Source organism: Molothrus ater, chromosome 20, assembly GCF_012460135.2.
Source record: "Molothrus ater isolate BHLD 08-10-18 breed brown headed cowbird chromosome 20, BPBGC_Mater_1.1, whole genome shotgun sequence".
Lineage (NCBI taxonomy): Eukaryota > Metazoa > Chordata > Aves > Passeriformes > Icteridae > Molothrus > Molothrus ater.
In genome coordinates this window covers 3,530,826-3,550,854 of record NC_050497.2, presented here as the reverse complement: position 1 = coordinate 3,550,854, position 20,029 = coordinate 3,530,826, and the positions used below count along the sequence as shown (strand labels likewise).

At 44.0% G+C, this 20,029-nt stretch overlaps 1 protein-coding gene across 1 annotated transcript in view; it reads right to left on the bottom strand.

The window, feature by feature from the left end:
• PAPPA (pappalysin 1) overlaps window positions 1-20,029 on the bottom strand; it is a 174,783-nt gene that overhangs the window by 111,730 nt on the left and 43,024 nt on the right. Inside the window, exons 3-5 of the mRNA XM_036393969.2 lie at window positions 11,534-11,679; window positions 6,749-7,042; window positions 2,256-2,448 (exon numbers count right to left, since the gene is read on the bottom strand). Of these exons, the coding sequence (XP_036249862.1) occupies window positions 2,256-2,448; window positions 6,749-7,042; window positions 11,534-11,679 (633 nt within the window). The remainder of the gene's footprint in view (window positions 1-2,255; window positions 2,449-6,748; window positions 7,043-11,533; window positions 11,680-20,029) is intronic.

The window sequence follows — 20,029 nt, the reverse complement described above, 5'->3', positions numbered from 1 at the left end:
GACGTCAGGTCTTCATTAACAACTGTTTTGCGCTGGAGATCTCCTTCTATTGGGCCACAACACTTGCTAATGTAGCCAGAGCCATTCATCCTTTGAAGGCCCTTTTACACTGTCAAAACAGCAAGGAAGGGGCCTCTGTGCATTAGAAACCAGGCCCAAGGCACTCAGCAGCTGAGTATCAGTCTTCTGTTTTTTACATGAATAGTCCCATTGAAGTGAATGAGTTTATTCATTCAAGTGAGGCAAGTAAAATTTGGGCCAATGGTGTGCACTTTGTGTAAAAATATCTGCAAAGATTTACAGTATTCCCACACACAGATAAGATTATACTTGGCCAATTTTACCTCCTACTTGTCTTGCACAGTGACCCAATTTCACAAATTGATACAGGCATGAGTCTCTGACCGAGCAGTGCTGGACACGGCGGTTCTGGAAGTTCAGCACGTGGGCTTTTCCAGGATTAGTCACTAGAATAACACTCTCATCCTTGTTTTGATTAGCAGATCAAAAATTTGGGCATGTTTTAGACAGGATCATTTATATGTTTCAGTGACATTTTTAAATGGTCACAGCAACATTGCTGTATCTGTTAGCAGTGGGAATCTCATTTTAACAAGGAATTGGACTCAAAGTATTTGAGGCTGTCTCTTTAAATCTCTTCAGTAATACTGAGCACACAGATTTGAAAACCCAAAGGACTTTTTTTTCCTGGAAAATCACTCTTTATTTAACATATGATAACTCTGTTATGAAATTTTAGATTTAACAGGCTATCCACTGTGTGTTATTTAAGAAGCAAGTAACTAGAGGTTATTAAGAACATATTGATTGAGTTATAAGAAATATGTAATAAAGTCATATTTGGTTACATAACAATTAACTCTGCATCAATGTGTTTTTTAGAGGCACATGGCATTTATTTAACGCACAATAAGCATCTTCTGAAATCTAAATTAAATTGGAGAAACTTAATTTACCTAAAAATGATTATGGGCTGAAAAATTCTGAATTAATTTTCAGAACTATATGAGTCCTTTTTGCAGGTAGGGAATAAAAGGATTTGGTTACAAAACCATAATTAAAGCAAACACTGTTCAGAGCACAAGACCTCTCTTTATCAATTCCTAACAGGATTTGATTTCCCTCCCCATATTAATCTGCAATAAGGGTGGAAAATCTCATCTGAGCAGAAAATAACAGCTCTCTGCCTAGTGGGATAAAGCACAAGCTGGCCACTGAAATGGCCACGGTGTCCTAGCAGTGCTGGAAGGCGTTTCATCCCTGATGGAGGCAGTGGTTTCAAGGTGCTCTCCCAGCACAAAGCAGCAGTGCTGAGGCAGCTTTTTGGGTGCTAATACACTTGTAAATTTGGCCTCCTGTGCTCTGAACTGCTGCGGTCCTGAAGGACACTCCAAGTTTGCTCTCTATAAAACAACAAAGCAAGAGGTGGAGAAGAAGTGCAAACGGGGATGTGAGTTAATGGTAATGCGAGAAGGTCACTGATTTGGGAAGTTCTCTGCCAGGACTCCCATAGCTCCTGCAGCTCATCCAAGAGCTGCATAAGAGCATTTAGATGAACTACCCAGTTACTCAGGTCATACTGGGGCAGAATTGCTCTGAATGTGGGCTGCAATGAGATGCAGCTCCTGCCCAGAGCCCTCCATTTTCCATTATTGATATCACATAGCTGCATGCCTGCCAGACAGGAATACACACCCCTACACTGACCTACAGAACAATATTCACATCATATCCAGGGGTCTGGGACTTTGACTCTGCCTTGCTCAATTCCCATCTCACATCTACAGCTCAGGGCAGGAGGCAGCATTTGTCCCTGCCCCCAGTCCAGCCACCTCCCTGCCCACGAGCTCTGTGTTGTAAACACAAGATCCACTTTGTCCTTGCAAAGGGAGGAGGGGGGAACATGCAGGCACAGCTGAAGCCCACAGGTATTCGTGAGCAGCAACAACAGCAGGAATCACAGGGCCGGAATCTTTGATTGAAAATTCCTCCCATAACATATGGAGAAAGATTTGCCCTTTACATGGCAAATCAATGGCCTTCAACTGAGTGCTACAGGCTGAGAAAGGAAGAGCAGACAACAGATCAATAACCTCCTCAGTATGAACCAATTTAGGAAAGAGCCTTAAGCCAGGCTGAGCACAGCACACGACCAAGCTGCACCCTGGAGCGGGGCCTCCAGCTCTCCCCTTCCCATCTTTCCAGCATGAAAGTACAGAGCAGAGCATGATCACCTTTCAAAGAAGTGGCCATCGATGGGTGGAAACCACTCGAGGGTGACAGAGGTGGAGGTGCGAGCCACAATCTGGGGGGCAATCGCCACGGGGGCCGGTTTCTTGGTGGGCTGCCAGCTCTGGTAGACCAGGTCCAGGTAGCAGTGCATCCTGGCCACCTGGTTGGGCGTGAAGGAGTCGGTGCAGTCATCGTCTGCAATTCAAACAGAAGCCTCGTCAGCCATGTGGGACAGGAGGTGGGAGCAAGGGGAAGAATTACGACCCGGTGAATGGCAGCTCCTTGGAAGGGCCGGGCTGGGATCCCACAGCACTTTGGAGTTAATGGTCTGTGAAGGAATTAGCGCAGCCATCACTTGTGGAGGCAGGTGAAAGGAAACAATGGTTAAAAAGGAAGGAAATAAATCAATAAACGTTCCCTCCCCCTGACCTGGGATACACCTGAAGCACACAGAGATCATCCCTAAATGAGGCAGAGACACAGAGGGGAAGAAACAGAAAGCTTCAGTGCAGCACCTTCTGGGCCACCAGTGGAGCTCGGGTTTAAAATAATTTCACATTTAAAATAATATCTCTGGAAGGGTAAAGAATTTCACATTTAAAATAATATCTCTGGAAGGGTAAAGGATGGTAGTGTAAGGAAGAAGCACTGACTGGGAGTGATGCAAACCACTGGGCAACAGAGTGTCAGATCTCTTAGATTAAAACACAACAGAATTTAAAAATACATAACTTTTAAAGTTCTTAAATTTTCTAATGAGCAAATAAAAATGTTTTGAAAGATCACTTCAAAATTTCAAACATTGATAAAAACATTCATCATTTCAAACATTGATAAAAATGTACATTTTTTGTGCAGAAAATAACTTTAGGTCTATAGAATTCTCCCCCATTACCACTATGATTCTAACCCCTTTCCAAACTTTTCACAAACATTTCTTGATATTTCTTATTTCTTTTTTCATTCAAAATGGAGGAATAATATGCTGGATGACTTCCCATAAATACTCATTTCTCATTTCATCTTGTTTTCCTCAAACATGATTTGGCAACAAGAACACATCCAGTGCCCTCTGAACACCATACAGCTTTACAACTACAATGCCCCAGAGAAGCAGAAAATTGCTGTTTCTCTATTGTGCAGATCCCAGAGGGAATAACTATGTTGTGCAAAGTCACCCAGCAAAGCCATGCTGAGGAACTCGATGCTAAGCACTTCAACCATTTTTCTGGTGTTCTTCCCATCAGATGAAAAGCTCTTGAAAACACAGAGCGTTTCTTCACATGTGCCTGCAGAGTTCCCAGCCCAGCAGAGCTCAGTCCCAGCTGGGATCCAAACAACAATGACAGTTCTGCACAGGTCAAGTGCTGCACTTCTCTGGGAAGATGCAGGTCACCGGAGGCTGCTCGTGTAAGTTCAATATTGTGACAGCGTTAAGAGGTGCTCTGATGTTTGCAAGTCTGTGCCCTGTGGTACTCCAGAGGAACAAGAAAATGTGAATTTCTTCTAAAGACAAATGACTATTTGCTGGCTAATTTAAAACCTGGCCACATCTTCCCAGAGATGCAGGCAAAAGGAGGCGGCTCTGGTTGGGATCCTGCCCCGACTCCAGCCCTCCCACAGTAGGGACACACCAGCAGAGGTGTTTTCCTATGTCTCTCCCAATCCCACTGAGCAGTGACACTCCTCTGATCAAGCATGCACAGTAGATAGACACACACCACCCTCTTGATAATATCTACAAATCCCTGTGGGTATGCAAAAAGCTGCTTTAATGTGACATCTCTGGATTTCCTTAATAATTATCGATGGTCTACCCCTGAGCATGCTGTAAAAGCCATAAATATTCTTCACGGAAGCACAGAAGGAGACAAAGGCCCTTAATAGCCATCATAAAAGAACAATAAAATATATATAGGACAAAGCAGTGGGACAATGGCACAGGAGAAAGATGACCTGCATTCTCAATCTATTTAAACACCAGCACAGCCTGTGTCCAGGGGGAGGGGAAGGGAGGAGAGGCAAGGGAGAAAGGTGTTCCACTCAATATCAAGAAAGGTTCAAGCAATAATTAGAGAAATTCTATACTTTGCTGGGGTGGTTAGAGAAATTAGTAATTAGAGAAATTCTATACTTTGTTGGTTACTCCAACAGAATTCAGAGGAAGAATTTGTAATGATTTCATGAAAAGTCATCTAAAAGACTAACTTATCTTTTATTTGGGAACACCACAGCTATTTGGACTTGTAAAAATAATTTACAAGTCCTATTTCTCACACTACCTAATCTTTTGGCCATTGGTAACTTGTTATTCCAGGAAAAATAAAAAATTATCAGTCAAAGTCTGTGCTTTGCTCAGGGCTGGGGGTAGCTGGACAGATGGATGGGACAGGAACAGACAGACAAATACAATAGGATCAAGCTGCACACGAGCAGCAAAACAGAAATGAAAGAAAGGCAATTCCTAGAACTGCATGACCTCAACCTACATGTTTCAAAGGTATTTTGACAGCAATTTGATATCCTGCTATATTTTACTCTACTGGCAACAACAGAAAAGCAAACAGATTCATGCTTGAGCTCTAGAGATATCTATCATGTCGCTTCACTTAATTTTTCAAGGAAAAAGAAGAGGTTTCAGCTCAGAACACCAGCACACATGTAGCTCCCAGGAGCAGATGGGTATCTCTGTGGTCTGCCTCTGCCTCAGCTCCCGAGTCAGCTGGCAAGTAAGTTCTCTTAGGAAGATAAGAGCTCAGAGTTTTGAAACAGGCACGTTCCCCCCCTCACCACATCCACACGAGCAGACTTGGTGGGGGGATTTTGTCATCTGGAGTGGCCCTGTCTTATCTGAGGGATGTTACCATGGGGCTGGGCTTGGTGCTCAGGCTCCCTGCCTGACCACAGGCACCACAGCACAGAGCACACAGGAGCTGACTTGGTGTGTTTGTCCCTGAAAGCACCCTCTAAACAAATAGAAAAATAGAGAGAAAACTCGGCATTGCTTTTAGCTAGTGCCACAAAGGGCATAAAAGCATTTTGGTTATAAATCATTTCAATCCATGCCCCAGATGACATTAAACACTTTGCTTCTCTACAGTTTTATTACAGAATAAGCACTCCTGTGACCTTTTGAGTGGGAAATCTGTGTTTTTGCCTGGAGTATAAAGGTGCCCTTCAGTGTCTGTTAGTATATTGGTTGCCTTTAAAATATTGTTGATTCTGTCAGCTCACTGTCACAGATTGTCACCACAGAGAGACCCTGCGGCTCAAAATAAGGGGAAATACAAATCAAGGTATCCCCTGCTCCTTTTGAGAAATAACAGAGGAGCTTTCAGCTCCCCTTGAGCTTCCAGAGTTGCATCAAGGACCCCACTCCAGCCTCATCCAATGGGACAGAGTCACAGGAGCAAATGCCCTCTTTAGGACATGCTCTCTTGGGAGAATGCTCATCTGGGCAGCAGAGCTGTGCCTGCAGAGTTGTAACATCAGCTTTTCCTTTGAGGGGTGGTTTTATACCACACTGATATGGAGCCTCTGTTGTTGCACTCCCAGTACAAACCAGCACAACACACTGGTAGTCCTTCAGGCAGAATCCCACTATTCACATTCTGGGATGTGATTCCAAATCAAACCCAAACATGGCATTTCAACAGACACCTGGGGGCACGGGCAGTGCCTCATTAGTTGTCCACTTGTCACAGAATTATCTGACAGCCTTGATGGTATCAATATTCATATGACATTCTATATCTCCTTGGGAGAGTATAAACAATCTCTGGATTTGAGTTTTTCAAAGACCTCATAGATCAGGCATCCAGATCTCAGAGAAATAGGGTGTCAGGTTTGTAGAGCCTTTAGAAGCTGTTTTCTTAATGCTTATCTCATTTCTTCCATCCCCCAAACCTTCTGCCTGGTCTTCGCATGAAACTCTGTGAATTTGGGGAAAATTGGGATAAAAGAAAAGGAGAACTAGAAAGGATTTCTGCTCTATCAGGTCTGATCCCTCATCAAGCCAGGACCTAGACCTTTATCAGCATAAAGAAATGGACTGAGAATTCAGGGGTTGTGGTATCCACATTCTCTGAACAGAGAGAGACATAATTCTCTCTCCCAGGATTTTTCCTGGGGAAGGCAGTGAGAAAACAATTCTTACCCCTATTTGCTGCTGCTGTTGTTTGGCACACATGGAATGTCTTATGGAGATTGTTTACCACAGGTGATGGTTGTTTGGATTGATTGGCCAGTTGGGTCAAAGCTGTGTTGTGGCTGTCTCGAGACAGTCACGGGGTTTTCTTGAGTATCTCTATAGTATAGTATTAGTATAATATAGTATAGCTTAATAAAGCAATTGCTCAGCATTCTGAATCATGGAGTCAGAGCACATTATTCCCTGGCTGGGGGATCACCTGTCTCTATGATAAGGGGTAATACCACAATTCTTTGTTCCTGCTCAGCCACAGACACCCCCAGCAGCCCAAGCAAATCCCAGTACCTGCATAGCTCATGAAGTTACTGAAGGGCGTGTTCAGGAAACCGTGGAAACCACAGGTGTCATTGCCAGGCCCAGGGTCCCCACACAGCTTGTGCTTGGGAGCAGGGTTGGTGTCACTGCAGAGGTCCCCGGTCTCGAAGGAGGGCTCTGTCTCCATGCACGGGTCGCTGCAGGACAGGATCTCAGAGATGCCCCTGAAGACGTGGTAGAGCCCCAGGCTGTGCCCAATTTCGTGGATCATGGTGTGTGTGTGGCCAGGGATTCCGTAGAAGGAGGGATTCAGCACGATGCCACCTGCAAGGGCAAAGAGAACAGCTTCTAGGTTGGCCTTGTGTTCCTCAGGGCAGCAGGAGAAAGGGAGGAGAACACCTTGCTAAGTGTAGGTCCTCTGGCAGTTTGTTCGATCCTCTGTAGCAGAACCAGACACATTTCCTGCCCAGCCAAGTTTCATCTCACCCTCAATATGGGGCTCTAAGGAGAAGGAACTGTGGCACAAAGCTCAACATCCCAAACCAAAAACCGAAAACTGCAACAACCAGTCTATCAACTGAATAAACTCAGTGTAGGTTTTTTGTTAATTTAAAGGAAAATCCTGCATGAAATTACTTTGTACCATGTTCTTTTAGATAATTTCATGTATTTAAAGAGTGTGACTCTGCCCAGAAAGGTGTAAGCAACATATTTGACACTAAGAGTCAAACAAAACACACCTGGAACACTCTGTGTATAATATTCCCCAGGGTAAAGATGTGAGAAAAGCCTATTAACTTCTGAAACACCCTGAGAATTGCAGAAGACTCCACCAATACTTGCAAATTAAGAGCTGGGCAAAGCAAAGTGTGCACACCCAAGGCTGGAGCAGTTTTTTCAGGGTGTCCTGGAGGCAGCTTTGAAGAAACTGTCAGAAACACACTGCTCATGGACTCAGACAAGCCTGGCTTGATCTGAACTGCACAGTCCACTAATGAATATGCATTAAGTCTAAAGTGTCAAAAAAATATGAAATCCTGAAATGTGATAACCCTGAAAAAACTATGTGTTTATTGAATGTTTTCGCAAAGAAAACTAATGGTGTTTTCTGTTGTATGAATTAAGGGATGTGCAAAGAAGCAAATGGCAAATTAGGGAGGATTTGCAGTACATTGATAGTAATATGAACCATATTTTTATCTCAGTTAGATGTACCTTTGTATTTAAAATATGCTTGGTATTTTCATTATTTAGCTTATCGATCTCAACTTTTCCAAGCCCTTTATTTAAAACCCTTTTTGTGTCCTGCCTATCATGAGAAGAGGAGACTGCTTTGTAAAAGTTATAGTGGGAATATAAATCTTGGACTTGGTACTCTAATAATTTTGTGACAATGAGGAGAGAAAAGGTTTTGGCAGCAGAACTTTATCAGTGGCTGTAGCACAAGGAAGATGAGATCACCAGGTTCTGATGCACCATAGACCCTTCATCCTCATCTGCCTGGAGACTTGGTTGTAAAAACCATGAAATTAGAGGAAAATGAGACCATGAAGTTCTTAAGAAGTCCTCTAAATTCCACTCTCAAAGCAATTAGGTCTATACCATCCCTCACACACTCTGGCCTGTTGCCTCTTCACAACCCCTGATGACATGACTGCCCCAGCAATCAATGTCAGCACTCAGCATCCCTACAGCTGCAAGGATTTAACTCACATCTAATCTGAATTGATTTTTTGGCAATTTAAGTTCATGACTTCAAGTCCTTCCTCACACAGATATGAAGAACAGAAGATTCTCCTCCCCTTTCATCAGCTTTTATGAGATTGTCATCATGCCCACTTCAGGCTCTTTCCCTTCAGCCTGAATCACTGTAATCCCTTCAGTCTTTCCTTGGAGCTCAACCCTTTTTCTAGACCTCCCTGACTGTGGTTCTGCTTTGATTTTTCCCCATTACCTCAGGTTTTCCTCTAAGAACAATGTCCAAAACACAACATGCAGCACTTCAGTTGAAGCTGTGTCAGTGCTGAAGGAGCACTTTGGATGTCCCAAAGGGACACATGCACAAAATATCAGGAGAAAAAAGATTTTCCCTCTGAGCAGGGGCACATGTGAAAATGTGCACAGGGTGGAGAGGAGTCCCATGGGCAGGTACAAATACATAAAAACTATTTTACAAAAGAGAACAGAAAATTTAAATACGTACACAAAGAGTAAATAAAGAGTATTTACAAGAGTAAATAAAATCTGCCACACTGCAGCATCTTGTCTCCTGTGTCACACATAGCATCTGCACCTCCTTTTCACAGCACTGAACTGTTCCTCACACCAGTTCTCCACATTCCCAATTAATTATATACAGACCTACCAGCATGCAGCTCAACAATAAACCCATGATTCCTCTCTCTCCCTCTCTATACAATACAAGCTCTGATTCCTCTGGTGCTTGGTTTCTACCCAGGTGGAGACATTTATACACAGAGAGTACCCTGACATATTTTTTGGGGTTCTCTATCCCAAAAAGAAATCCAGATTTTATTTTTTTTTCCAGTGACAGGAATATTGGTGAAATTCCTCAGCAGGATGTGCCTCCAGTAAAGGCTGGTTAAATTGTTCTGGCATTGGAGAACCCTGAGGCAGCTGGAGAGGGAGATTTTATTTTTGCCTTTGTTGAAAATTTATATTTTTTATAGCTGTCAAGAATCTAAATCAATTGCAGTTTTACAGAAAAGATAAACTCCCTCACCCAGACAATCTCTATCCCAGCCTTTAGATCTGCACCACAGGACATATTTCATATTTTTTATTAAGTACATATTGGATTTATAGAAGAGAGTAAAAAAGATTAAAGATGAATTCTTACAAACCAAGCACAGGTCTGGGAGGGCTGTTTTGACAGGAAATTATGAGCATTATTTATTTATTTTTTACTTTTTTTTTCCCCCTAGCAAGTCAAATTTAATCTGCTGTCCAATGTCTATTTTTTTCTTGTGAGATCTTTTTTTGGTCAATGAACTCTGTCAATGCTCTGTAGGAGCTGAATTTAAATTGTTTTTCTCAGGCATGATGCTGACAATTAGCTTAACGAAGTGACAGAAGAACTCATCAGGGCTTTGGGCGAGCCCCAGCCCTCTTGCAGAAGGTTCTTCTTGGCACTCTGGAGCTCTCCCCTTGTTCTCTGCTCCCTCCCATGGCAACACCAAGGGAAGCTGTGAAAATCCTCATTTAGGGAAGGAGCAGCTCTATTGCAGCCATATCCCACTTGTGCAGTGACACTGAGGCTAATGTTTCACAGACTCTCTGAACCTTCTGGGCTGGGAAGAGACACACAGGAATCATCAAGTCCAACTCTTCAGCAAATGGCTCACACAGGGATCAAACCCACCACCAGCAATCCACACTGATTGTCATCCCAAAGTGATAAAATCCATCACTGTGGGTGCTGGTCAAGGCTGGGGTTAAAATCTATCTTTGTTTTTGCCAGATGCTGTCTTGGGGAATGGTCACTGGTGGGCATTTACAGAACCTTCTGGTGTGGGTGCTCCCAGTAGGAGCCTGCAGAGATGAGGCTGCAGGCAAGCCAGAGTGGCAGCGGTTTCAGCTCCAGCTGAGCTCAGCAGGAGTGTCAGTGTGTAAGTGCTGCTCCTTGGGAAGGGAAGCTTGCTCACACTCCTTCCAGAGCAGCTGCAGAGCTGGATGCTGTAATAAAACATCTCATAAAATGAAGGAGGCAGCCAGTGCCAACTGCTTGGCCTGACCACGGAGCCTCTCTCTGCTGAAGAGACAGGTGACCGTGAAGATATGGTAACATCTCATCTTTGGGGTGTTTTTGACCTTGGAAAAGCCCCCCTGACTGATGGCTATTCCATACAGCTCAGCTTCCACTGTATGTTTTAGGATAATAAACTCTGCTTGTTCTCCTCACGTAGGTTTATAGTCACCATATCTTTTTTATTTAGCTCAACATGGAGTTGGGTAATATAAAAACTGGCTGAAACAGTCTGTCACAAAGATTTAACTTGGCTGAAACTGGACTTCACTTCCAGCCTAGCTGGTGAAATATCTGGAAAACCTGCTCAGAGGAGATGACCAGACCAGGTTTGCAACTTGAGGGAGGTTAGTGAAGTTAGGAGAAGCTCATACTGACTCAGTCAGTGCCTTCTGAACCTTTTGAGGCTCCTCTGACGTTTTGCAGGGAGCACAGGTCCAGTGGCACTGCAGGTGGCAGTGAGTCATTTGGGAGGCTGCAGAGCTTTGTCTGGATCCCCAGGTTCCAGCAGCAACCTGGTTATGAAACACACCAGGCAAGCTGCAGGGTAGTGAACTCCTTCCAGTTCCACTCAAGTGAACATTAGAAATACAATCCCTCAGCTGTTTGCTCTTTTGCACATTGCAAGAGAAAAATAGCAGCAGATTTTAGCTACAGTCTGTGAGCTAATTGAATACTTGCTAATGAACTAAGGATCAGAATGTAACAGGCTGAGGTTAAAGATTCACCTCTCTCTCATCCCCACACCTATCCCCCAATCTTCTGCAAACTGCTCCCATGGAGTGAATGCCCTGTAGAGTAGCTTCACTGAAAAGGTGAAATACTTTCAGCTTGACATCATCTACAAATACCATAATATGCTTTGGGTTTATAACCTAATATTTTCCTGGTTGTGAGCCAGTATCTGGGAATCGTGAAATACTTTTTTTCCCCTGACTATATATTAGAGGAATGATAAGAAATCAGAACAGAGCTTAACGCATATTTGTCTTTCCTTCTTAGTGCCTCAAAAGAATGCTTTGCAAAGAAGAAACATCTTTATCACTCACCTAGATGCATCAAGGCTTCTTTGTCCCAGGGCCAAGTTGCCACTCCAGCCAGCTCTTCCTCAGAGGAATTGGCAAAAAAGATGTTGAGGTGTGTGGATCCATCCAGTTTGAGAATGTTCTTCAGTTCATTGACATCCAAGTATGCCCTGTAGAAAAAGAAAAGCATTTTTTTTCCTAAAGGTGACACAAAAGCAACAGAACACTGAAGAAGTGCTGCAATCCAGGCAAAGGTCTTATAACACCCTGCATATCAATCACCTGAAATGTTTTAATAACCCACTCCCTAACTCTGATTACTTTGCATTCACATAGTGAATCTCATCTAAAACTTCAGACCATTGATTAACTAAGGCCACAAAATCCAAGGCAAATACATAAAGCTGTCCACATTCTCAAGATAAGTATAGGAATCTATTTATTATGAATGTAATTAATCAAGTATTATGGTCAGTAAATATTTTTATACCAGCAGTTAGCTTGCACATTTCCTCTAAGCTGTTTGTTGTTGTTACCGCTAATTTTCCTTCACAATAACAGGTTGGCACCACAACTAACACCAGCTCCCAGAGCCACTCCTTTAGCACCAGTGGCAGTCACTGGTGCTGAAATCCATGAGGCCTAACCCTGACATCCCATAGCTGGTTGGGAATTGCTGTTCCCAAAAGGAAAAGTTGTGCCAAGAGGTTTCCTTGCATGAGCTCTCCTCAGGAGTGGTACCATACCATGACATAAATTCCTAAGGCTCCTCAGGTCCTCCCAGGGTGAGCAGCATTTCTCCTTGGCTTTTGAGATGCCTGGAAATCACAGAGCAATCTGTTTGCAGGCAAGCTAAGCCAATCCCTTAAGCTTGATGGCTGTTGGAGGTACTTTTTGCTCCTTTAAAGGAGTAGATTTTCTAATACTGGAATACAGGAGCTACTTGCCAGTGCACAGACCATGGTGCCACACTGCTTGCACTGCTCCAACTCATAGTAAAGGTGGAGAAAACAAAATATAAGATTAAACCCATTGGTTCTCTGTTTCCAGCTCGCACTGGCTTTTGATATGAAGTGTTGTGATAGGAGAAAAGCTAGAAGGGGATGATGCTGTAGTATACACCCTTGACAAGTGGAGACCCTAGAGAGAGGGATCACACTGAGGCAAGCATGGTTCAAAGGTTGTAAGGAACCAACCCCACCATGGTCATGAGCGGGCTGATTCTCGCTTCCCGGAGTCCCCCTTTGTGAGTGTGCATGGATGTGTGCAAGGCTCACATAGCTCTCCCAAACCACACACCCCCACAAGCTCTGAGAAGGGTTCCCTGCATACTTTGCAAGACTTTTGCTCCCAGAAGGGTGAAGAAAAAAGGGGGGACCTGGCTCAACACCAAGATCTTTTTGTCCTTCCCCGGAGGACTCCCAAATGGAAAACACATTCATATTTCCACAATAGCTTCCCCTGCCACTTGCTGAAGTCATTGCCTCCAAAATAGATCGTGTCTGGGTGTCCCCAGGCCCTGGCTGACTCATGGAGGAAGATGTGCTCTTTGGGGACACCAGTGGAAGGGGATGTTTCCGTTCCATACAGTGTTTATCTTCCAATTAAATGGGGATGACGTCCTGAAGGACAGGTCAGCACTCTGACCCTTTACACATTTCTCATCTCTCCAGAGTTCTCAACACATCCATGGAAAGTACACAGGCCTTCCCCTTAGCTCCTCAAGCTTGTCCTGCCTGGATCTGCCCAGTGCTCTGAGGCTCTGCTCAATCTACTCCCAGGATCTTCTTTGTGCCTTAGAAAACATCTTTTCCAAGCATGGACTCCTACATAGGCACATCCATGAGCAATAGCTTGAAATTACATGTGAGAACTGATGTGCACTTCCAAATATTCTTATTGTGAGAGGACTGGGGAAATGTGTGTCAGGGGACGTGACCACGGGGAGGGGACAGTGTGTGCCTGCACCCATGGCAGCATCACTGACGGTGAGCAAAAGTGTAAAAGACAATGTGGGAGTGATGTGATGTTTCGTGCAAGAAGAGGGGCAGAAACAGAAGCCCCTAGTCTGATTAGAACAATGTTTATGTGTTTGTATCCAGTGGGAAGGAAGGTCCTGCTGCCTGGACTGACAGTGCTGTTGGCTCTGGATGCAGATGCTTTATGCACATGCAAATCCCTGTAGGAGTAACCATAATCCAACTCCCCTCCTGAGATTACCATTTTTATCCTTCCTCCTTCCTCATGGTTTCAAAGAATCTAAACTAATATTTCTTTATTCTCAGCTGTCTCTTTGCTTATCGTTTACACAATCCAATCCCCATTTATCTCCTCAGTGCACGGCCACAGTTGCTCTTTCTCTTCCATACAGCCCATGTGCTCCAACATCCAGGGCTGCATGGATTATTACTGCAAAAAACATCTAGAGAAGACAGCATTTAACTAATTGGCAGTGATGGCAATGCTTCACAGAGACTGGACTCATGCCTCATGTAAATCCATCCTACTAAGTCCTTTGGACTTGAGTTTCTGATATTTCTCTGACCACTTTTCTCTGCTGGCCAGGGGAAGGCTGTGAGTGAACAGAATGCATTCAGTGGTGGAAGATCAGAATGCCAAGAGGATTTTTAGCAAAGGATCTGCCCGGGTGTAGGTGTAAGTAGATCATGCTTGGAAGGCAATAAATGCAAACTCCTTCATGGAAGCAGCCAACAACCCCCAGCACGTAAACACGCCCGAGCCCTGAGCTCAGTGTGCCCTGGAAGTGTGTGAGTGTGTGCCTGTGTGAGCGTGCAGGAGCAGAGGTGTGAGCGTGGCAGTGAGGGCTTGGACCCTGCACACACGTGAGGCAGACAGGAGAATGTGGGGAACCAGTGTGTGCGTGTGTAAGAGATAAAAACACAAGCTGGAATTCCTTCCTCTCCTTCCTCCCCATGTTTCTAATAACCTCCCATCCCTATCCATCATCGCCACATTCCTACACTCAAGGAGGCATAAATTAACTACTTTTGCAGTTCATGTCCAACTCCGTAGCCGCAGGCAGCAGATCCAACAGTTACCAGGTCAAAACAGCTTTCAGTTATTGCTTTGGACTAGGCTGACTCCCCCCTGCTTCCTTATCAGCCCAGACTATCTGACCCAGAGCAATCTGTGAGCGCTGCTTACACTTCTCAAGGTTATGTGGGTCCCCTGACAGAGGACATTATGTCTGTCACATGGGCTCATGCCAGAGAGAGCCAAAGAGCCCTAGCCTTTCCAGCACTGCCAAACTCGCATTTCAAAGACATGAGTGCAGTCCTGGAAAGGGATCAAAGCCTTCCCAACTGTCATTAGAATATTTCCTTTATGCATCTCTCTGTGAGTGCCAGCAACATATTTAATAAAATTCATTGGCTCGAGATGGTACCTCCAATATAAACCTGAATGGGGGAACTGTCAGGGCAAGTCTATGTGGAAAACAAAACAAAACCCAAAGCACAACAAAACACGTGTAATTCCTGTAATGGAAAAAACATACGATGCTGTGAGCATGCCTTGCTGCAGAAAGCCTAATGAGCCTATTAGTGCATCATAAAAGGTCTCCTTTGCTGGAATCTGTTTTAGACATAGGAATTCTATGGGCTGTTTAAGGCCATTTGGGACACCAAATCATATCAGGCAATGCTCACATTCCCACCCAGATCTTTTCATCGACTTATTTGTTCAATGCACAGTTGTTTTTTTCTTTTTCCCTCTGCTGCAGTGCAAAGAGCCCTCTGAAACTGTTCTGTGCAGCAGCTCAGTGTTATCCAGTGAACCCCAGCCCTCAGTCAGGGATATGGATCCCATGCAGTGCTCCAGTTTCAGTCTAATGGAGGCTTTAGCTCACCCAGCAGTGTCTCTAGGCAGCCCTACCCATCACCCAGCCCAGCCCATCAGTCACCCAGGCATTATCCCCGTGCCTGTCTCATCTGTCAAACCCATTTCCTGTCCATTTGGGCTGTGACTCGTCCCCAGGCGATGATGAGGTGAAGCCCTTGGCCACCAGCCCCACCTGCCTGTGGGAGCCACTGTGAGGCGCTCCCTTTGCTGGACCTGGGCTCCACATCCAAACCCAGCCACAAACCCCTGTGCTGAGCCACAAACACTTTGGCAATGGCTCTTAAACTCAGCTGATACCAGGTTTAACAATATTAAATCTGGGTTTGGTGACTAGAATTGAGCAGTTTTCTTGGGGGTTGGCAACTCTTCCTCCTTTTCTTCTAGGTCAGAGTGGTTTCCTCAGGTTTCTCTGATGTGGCTGGGCTGCAGCCTCTTGCACTCCTGGTTGTTTTTGCAAGGAACACAGCGTCTTCCAGACCTTATTGTTAGGAAATTTCCTACTGTTTGCTCCCAGTTATTCTCTATTTGCCTTTGTTTTGTTTTGTTTTGTTTCCTTCAAAGACAAGTCTCACTTTACAGCAGGAAAACAAACAGGATACTTAAGAGATTATTTGTAAGATCCCATCCAAACACAGAGTAGAAACTTTGCTAACTGCTCATTGTAGAGTATGGTTTGCAACTGCCTGGTGAGTTTGTTAGGAACAGAAGGCACTACATTTCATCCTTAAAAAAACCCCAACCAACAACAGCCAAAAACCAACAGCACCTCCTGAATTGGGAAGTCAACTTCAAAATATCTCAATTTTCAATATTGGCTCACAGTGTCCCATCCTTTACCTACTGGGCTCAGCACACGGCAGGACAGGGTAAATCTGCTGGAATCACAGGCCCCCAGGGAATCACTCTTCTTCCCAAGACTCCTCAGAAGTGTCAGCCCAGCCCAAACCATGGTGCATGGTTCAGACAAAGGGAAAGCTTTTTTTTGGACTGGCCCTGGAACACTCTCCATCAGCCTGTGACAGATCCTGGTGTGATTCCCAACATGGTGTGGCTGACAGGTCTCAGTGGTGTTCCCTGTGTCCCTCCAGGTCTCATCCTGGCCCCAGGTTCAGTGGAGCAGCAGTGACCACAGCAGTCAGTGTGTGCACAGGCACCCAGCTCGTGTCTGTCCTGGCTGTCCAACACACACAGAGTGCCCAAGGTTTCAGGGTGCAGTGCACACCTAGAGATTCTCAGAATCTGCAGTGAAGAGCAAGAACAGTTTTGAGATTAAGGATATTCTTCCTGAAGATAGTGGCAAGAGCCACGACTGCAAGAGCACTGAAAGCTGACCTTGAAATGGGGCCATTTGGCAGATGTGCACAGCTGTAATTTATCTTTTCCTCTTGTGATTTCTCAGTCCTGGGTGGTTAGACAGCTAACTGCCCTTTTGGAGAGGCAGTGCTGATGCCAGTGTGAGAGCTGCCCTTTGCCCTCTGTTGTAGGGTCACAGACAAGTGAGTCTGGAGAGGATGTCCAGAGACCACGGCTGCCAGCCCTTCACCCCTAAGCTAAGGCATCTTCCTGTGTCACCAAGCAAATTTTTATTTAGCTCACTTAAAACCACACATGACAGGGGACTATGTCACTGTCCCAGTAACCTGCAGCCCTTGTTTCAATTCCTTTATGGACAGAAAGTTGGTGTTTTTTCTAAAGGTCAGGCTAAATATTTTTTGTCTATTTAGAGGAGTATTTGTGCCATTCAACCACTGACATGGAGGTTGGATTCCCTTCTGCTTCACCAAACCTATTACTTATTTGAAAGCCTATATCTCCTGTACATCATTTCATTTTTAGGCTAAAACCATCTTATTTCCTCAGCCTTTCTCACTGCTTTTAAGACCTCTGCTTGTTTCTGATGCTCTTATCTGTACTCTCCACATCTTTCCCAAAGGCAGGTCATCAAAAGGGGACACAGCCCTCAAGCTGAGAGTTTATCAGTGCCATGTAACTGCTACGTTTGTCCTGTCTGTCACCTCCAACCTGACACAAAGACACAGGAGAGATTTCAGACCTCCAAATATTTCTAACTTCTTTTTTATTTTTTTTTAAAAGCCTGAAGTGTTACAGTCTATAAAAAACCTGTATAAAAAAAGACAATCTACAAACTCTCTTTAGCAGTGGATGTGCAATAAAATTTGTGTCTGACCTGATCTTAAAGATTTGTCTGTGCTGGCAAATTCAATTTTGCTCCTCATTTCAGACGGATTGCCATAAATCACATGCAGCAGGAAGCGTGCCTCATCTACACTGAGTTTAGTGTTAATTTAAGACACTGGTGTAAGTGTAGTAAAAGTCATGAAAATTTATTGATAAAGGTATAAATCTTTCAGTGATTGGGACAGAGCCTGAAACAGAGCAGAACCAGAATCCTACAAGTGAGAGGCTTCAGGTCCCAGTTTAGATCCAGATCACTGCCTGTGTTCACACTGAAATCCAAGTGTGCAACTGTAATTCCAGCCACATCCAACCCAGGCAGTTGCTAGGTCATGTCCACAAGCATAAATTGCAAAGCACTGTCAGCACATGCAGGCTTGGCAGCTCTGAAAGAATTCTGGTTTATCTGCTGTAGCAAAATGTCCTCTGCAGGCCCCAGATCTGATCTTCCGTTACAAGAGAGGAGAAATGTTTTGGCAAATAAGCATAATAACGATAAGGATCCAAGAAAAGCCACTTAGGATAATTGTTCAAATGTACATCCAGCTCCTTGGGTAGGTTTGTAGCCCCTGCTGAGCTCTGTGTCACTCTCTGACACTGCTCCTGCATTCAGGTGAGCCTGCTAAACCTGGACCAGGTGTTTTTACATCACTGAGAGGTTTTACAGTTAAGACCGACCCCTAAGCAAAAAAATAATGCAAAATAAAAGCCAAAGTGGCTATAAAACTCTGTGTGTTCATTGATCCCAGGTTTCCCTTTTCCAAAGTGAATTAATTCTACCACTAGGATAGTGACTCAGACTTTACTCACCCAATTAAACAAATATGTAAAAAAAATTACAGCAGGAAAATAAGAAGTTTACTGTACAAAATATGAAAATCCTTTGGGTCTGGTTTTTCTTTATCCTGCAACAGAGTCTGAGAGCACCTCCTTGCTTGAAAGTAGAGAATTTTTTACAACTGTAAGGTTATCGATTTCATTGCATTTGCTTTGAAACCCAGGCTTTCCAGCAGGACAGTCCTAGAAATCCACAAATTTCTACTGTGACAACAAATCCATACGATTGAGAGGAAAAAAACCACCCAATACATAAAGGAAATTATCTCCTGTTAAGTTCTAAAATCAGGATTATCATCCTAGAACACTAAAAGTGCATCCTGCTCAGCCCTCTCTGACCTCAGAAAAGACTTTCAAGAAATGGTACAGCTTTATTTCATACAATCACTTAACTCCTGGAGGTTGTTAATGCAGGATCTACTTAACAGGCTGAACCACAGCAACAGGCTGGAACAAATTTGGTGCCTGGACTACTCCAGACTTTGTGCTGGGTCCTCCCTTGGTTTGTTCATGTAAGCCTGCACTCTGAGCCAGCCTCTGCTCTCACTGGGCTGCACACAAATATCAGCACTGACTGTGATGTATTTGCTCCAGTGTAAATCTAGAGTTAGAGCAAAATTTGATTCTCAAAGTGCAGCTTCAGGTTCAAATCCAAAATCTCAAAGGAAACATCAGTTGAAACGACCAATTTTTGCCCAATTTCTGGCCAAGGCAACTTGCTTTTTAAAGGAGGGAGGCGGGTTTCCTTAGATCTCCACACGGATTCTCTCAAAGGTTTGTAAATCCTTGCCAAATCCTTCACAAACCTGGGCTCACATTCAGAAATACAGTGAAAACAGATTTTTTTTTTTTATTTTTTTTCCCCCCCCCGGCACTTCTGCTGCTGGTTCTGGCCAGGATAAGAAAGAGCAGAGGCTCAGGGAAAAAGATGATGCAAAAATTTTCAAATGTCTAACATGTTCTGTCTGAGCTCTGGGCAAAAACTTGGGATGGCTCTTCATGTATATAACATTATATGTTCCTTCTCTCTCTTTATCCTTCATCCTTCCAGGCTTTACTGCCCAGTTCTTACAGCCCACCTTTAGATAACCTTTACGTAAGTTTAGAAAGAGTTGCAGTGCTACAGACCATAAATATCTGATCACTGAGCCTTCAGCTTTTGCAGGGTCTACATCCAAGAGTGGAGAAACTTTTGAGTTCCCTCAAGCAGAAAGAATTGAAAAAACCCCTTTCCATTGCATGACCATAACAAATTATTAAGCTACACAGAACTCCATAATATACTACAGAGAATAACCAACTGCACAGAACTGGGAAAAGATACTCTGGCTGGCCAACTTGCAGGGAGAAAAAAAAAATAGAAAACAAAGGGAAAACCTTGGCAGAGAGAACTGTGATCTTACTGTACAATTAACTTCTGAGACAGTGAGTAGGATTAAAGGACGGAACATTTCATTTAAAACAGCAGAGCATTATGAAGCATATATGCACATTTCACAGGCCTTTGAAATCAGCAAAACTGGCAGGTTTATTTGTTTTGATTGTCTCTTTTTCTTTCTTTTACAACTTTGGGATTTTTTTCTCTTCTTTTCAAGACTAGAGCCAAATGACCCATGAGAAATGTAC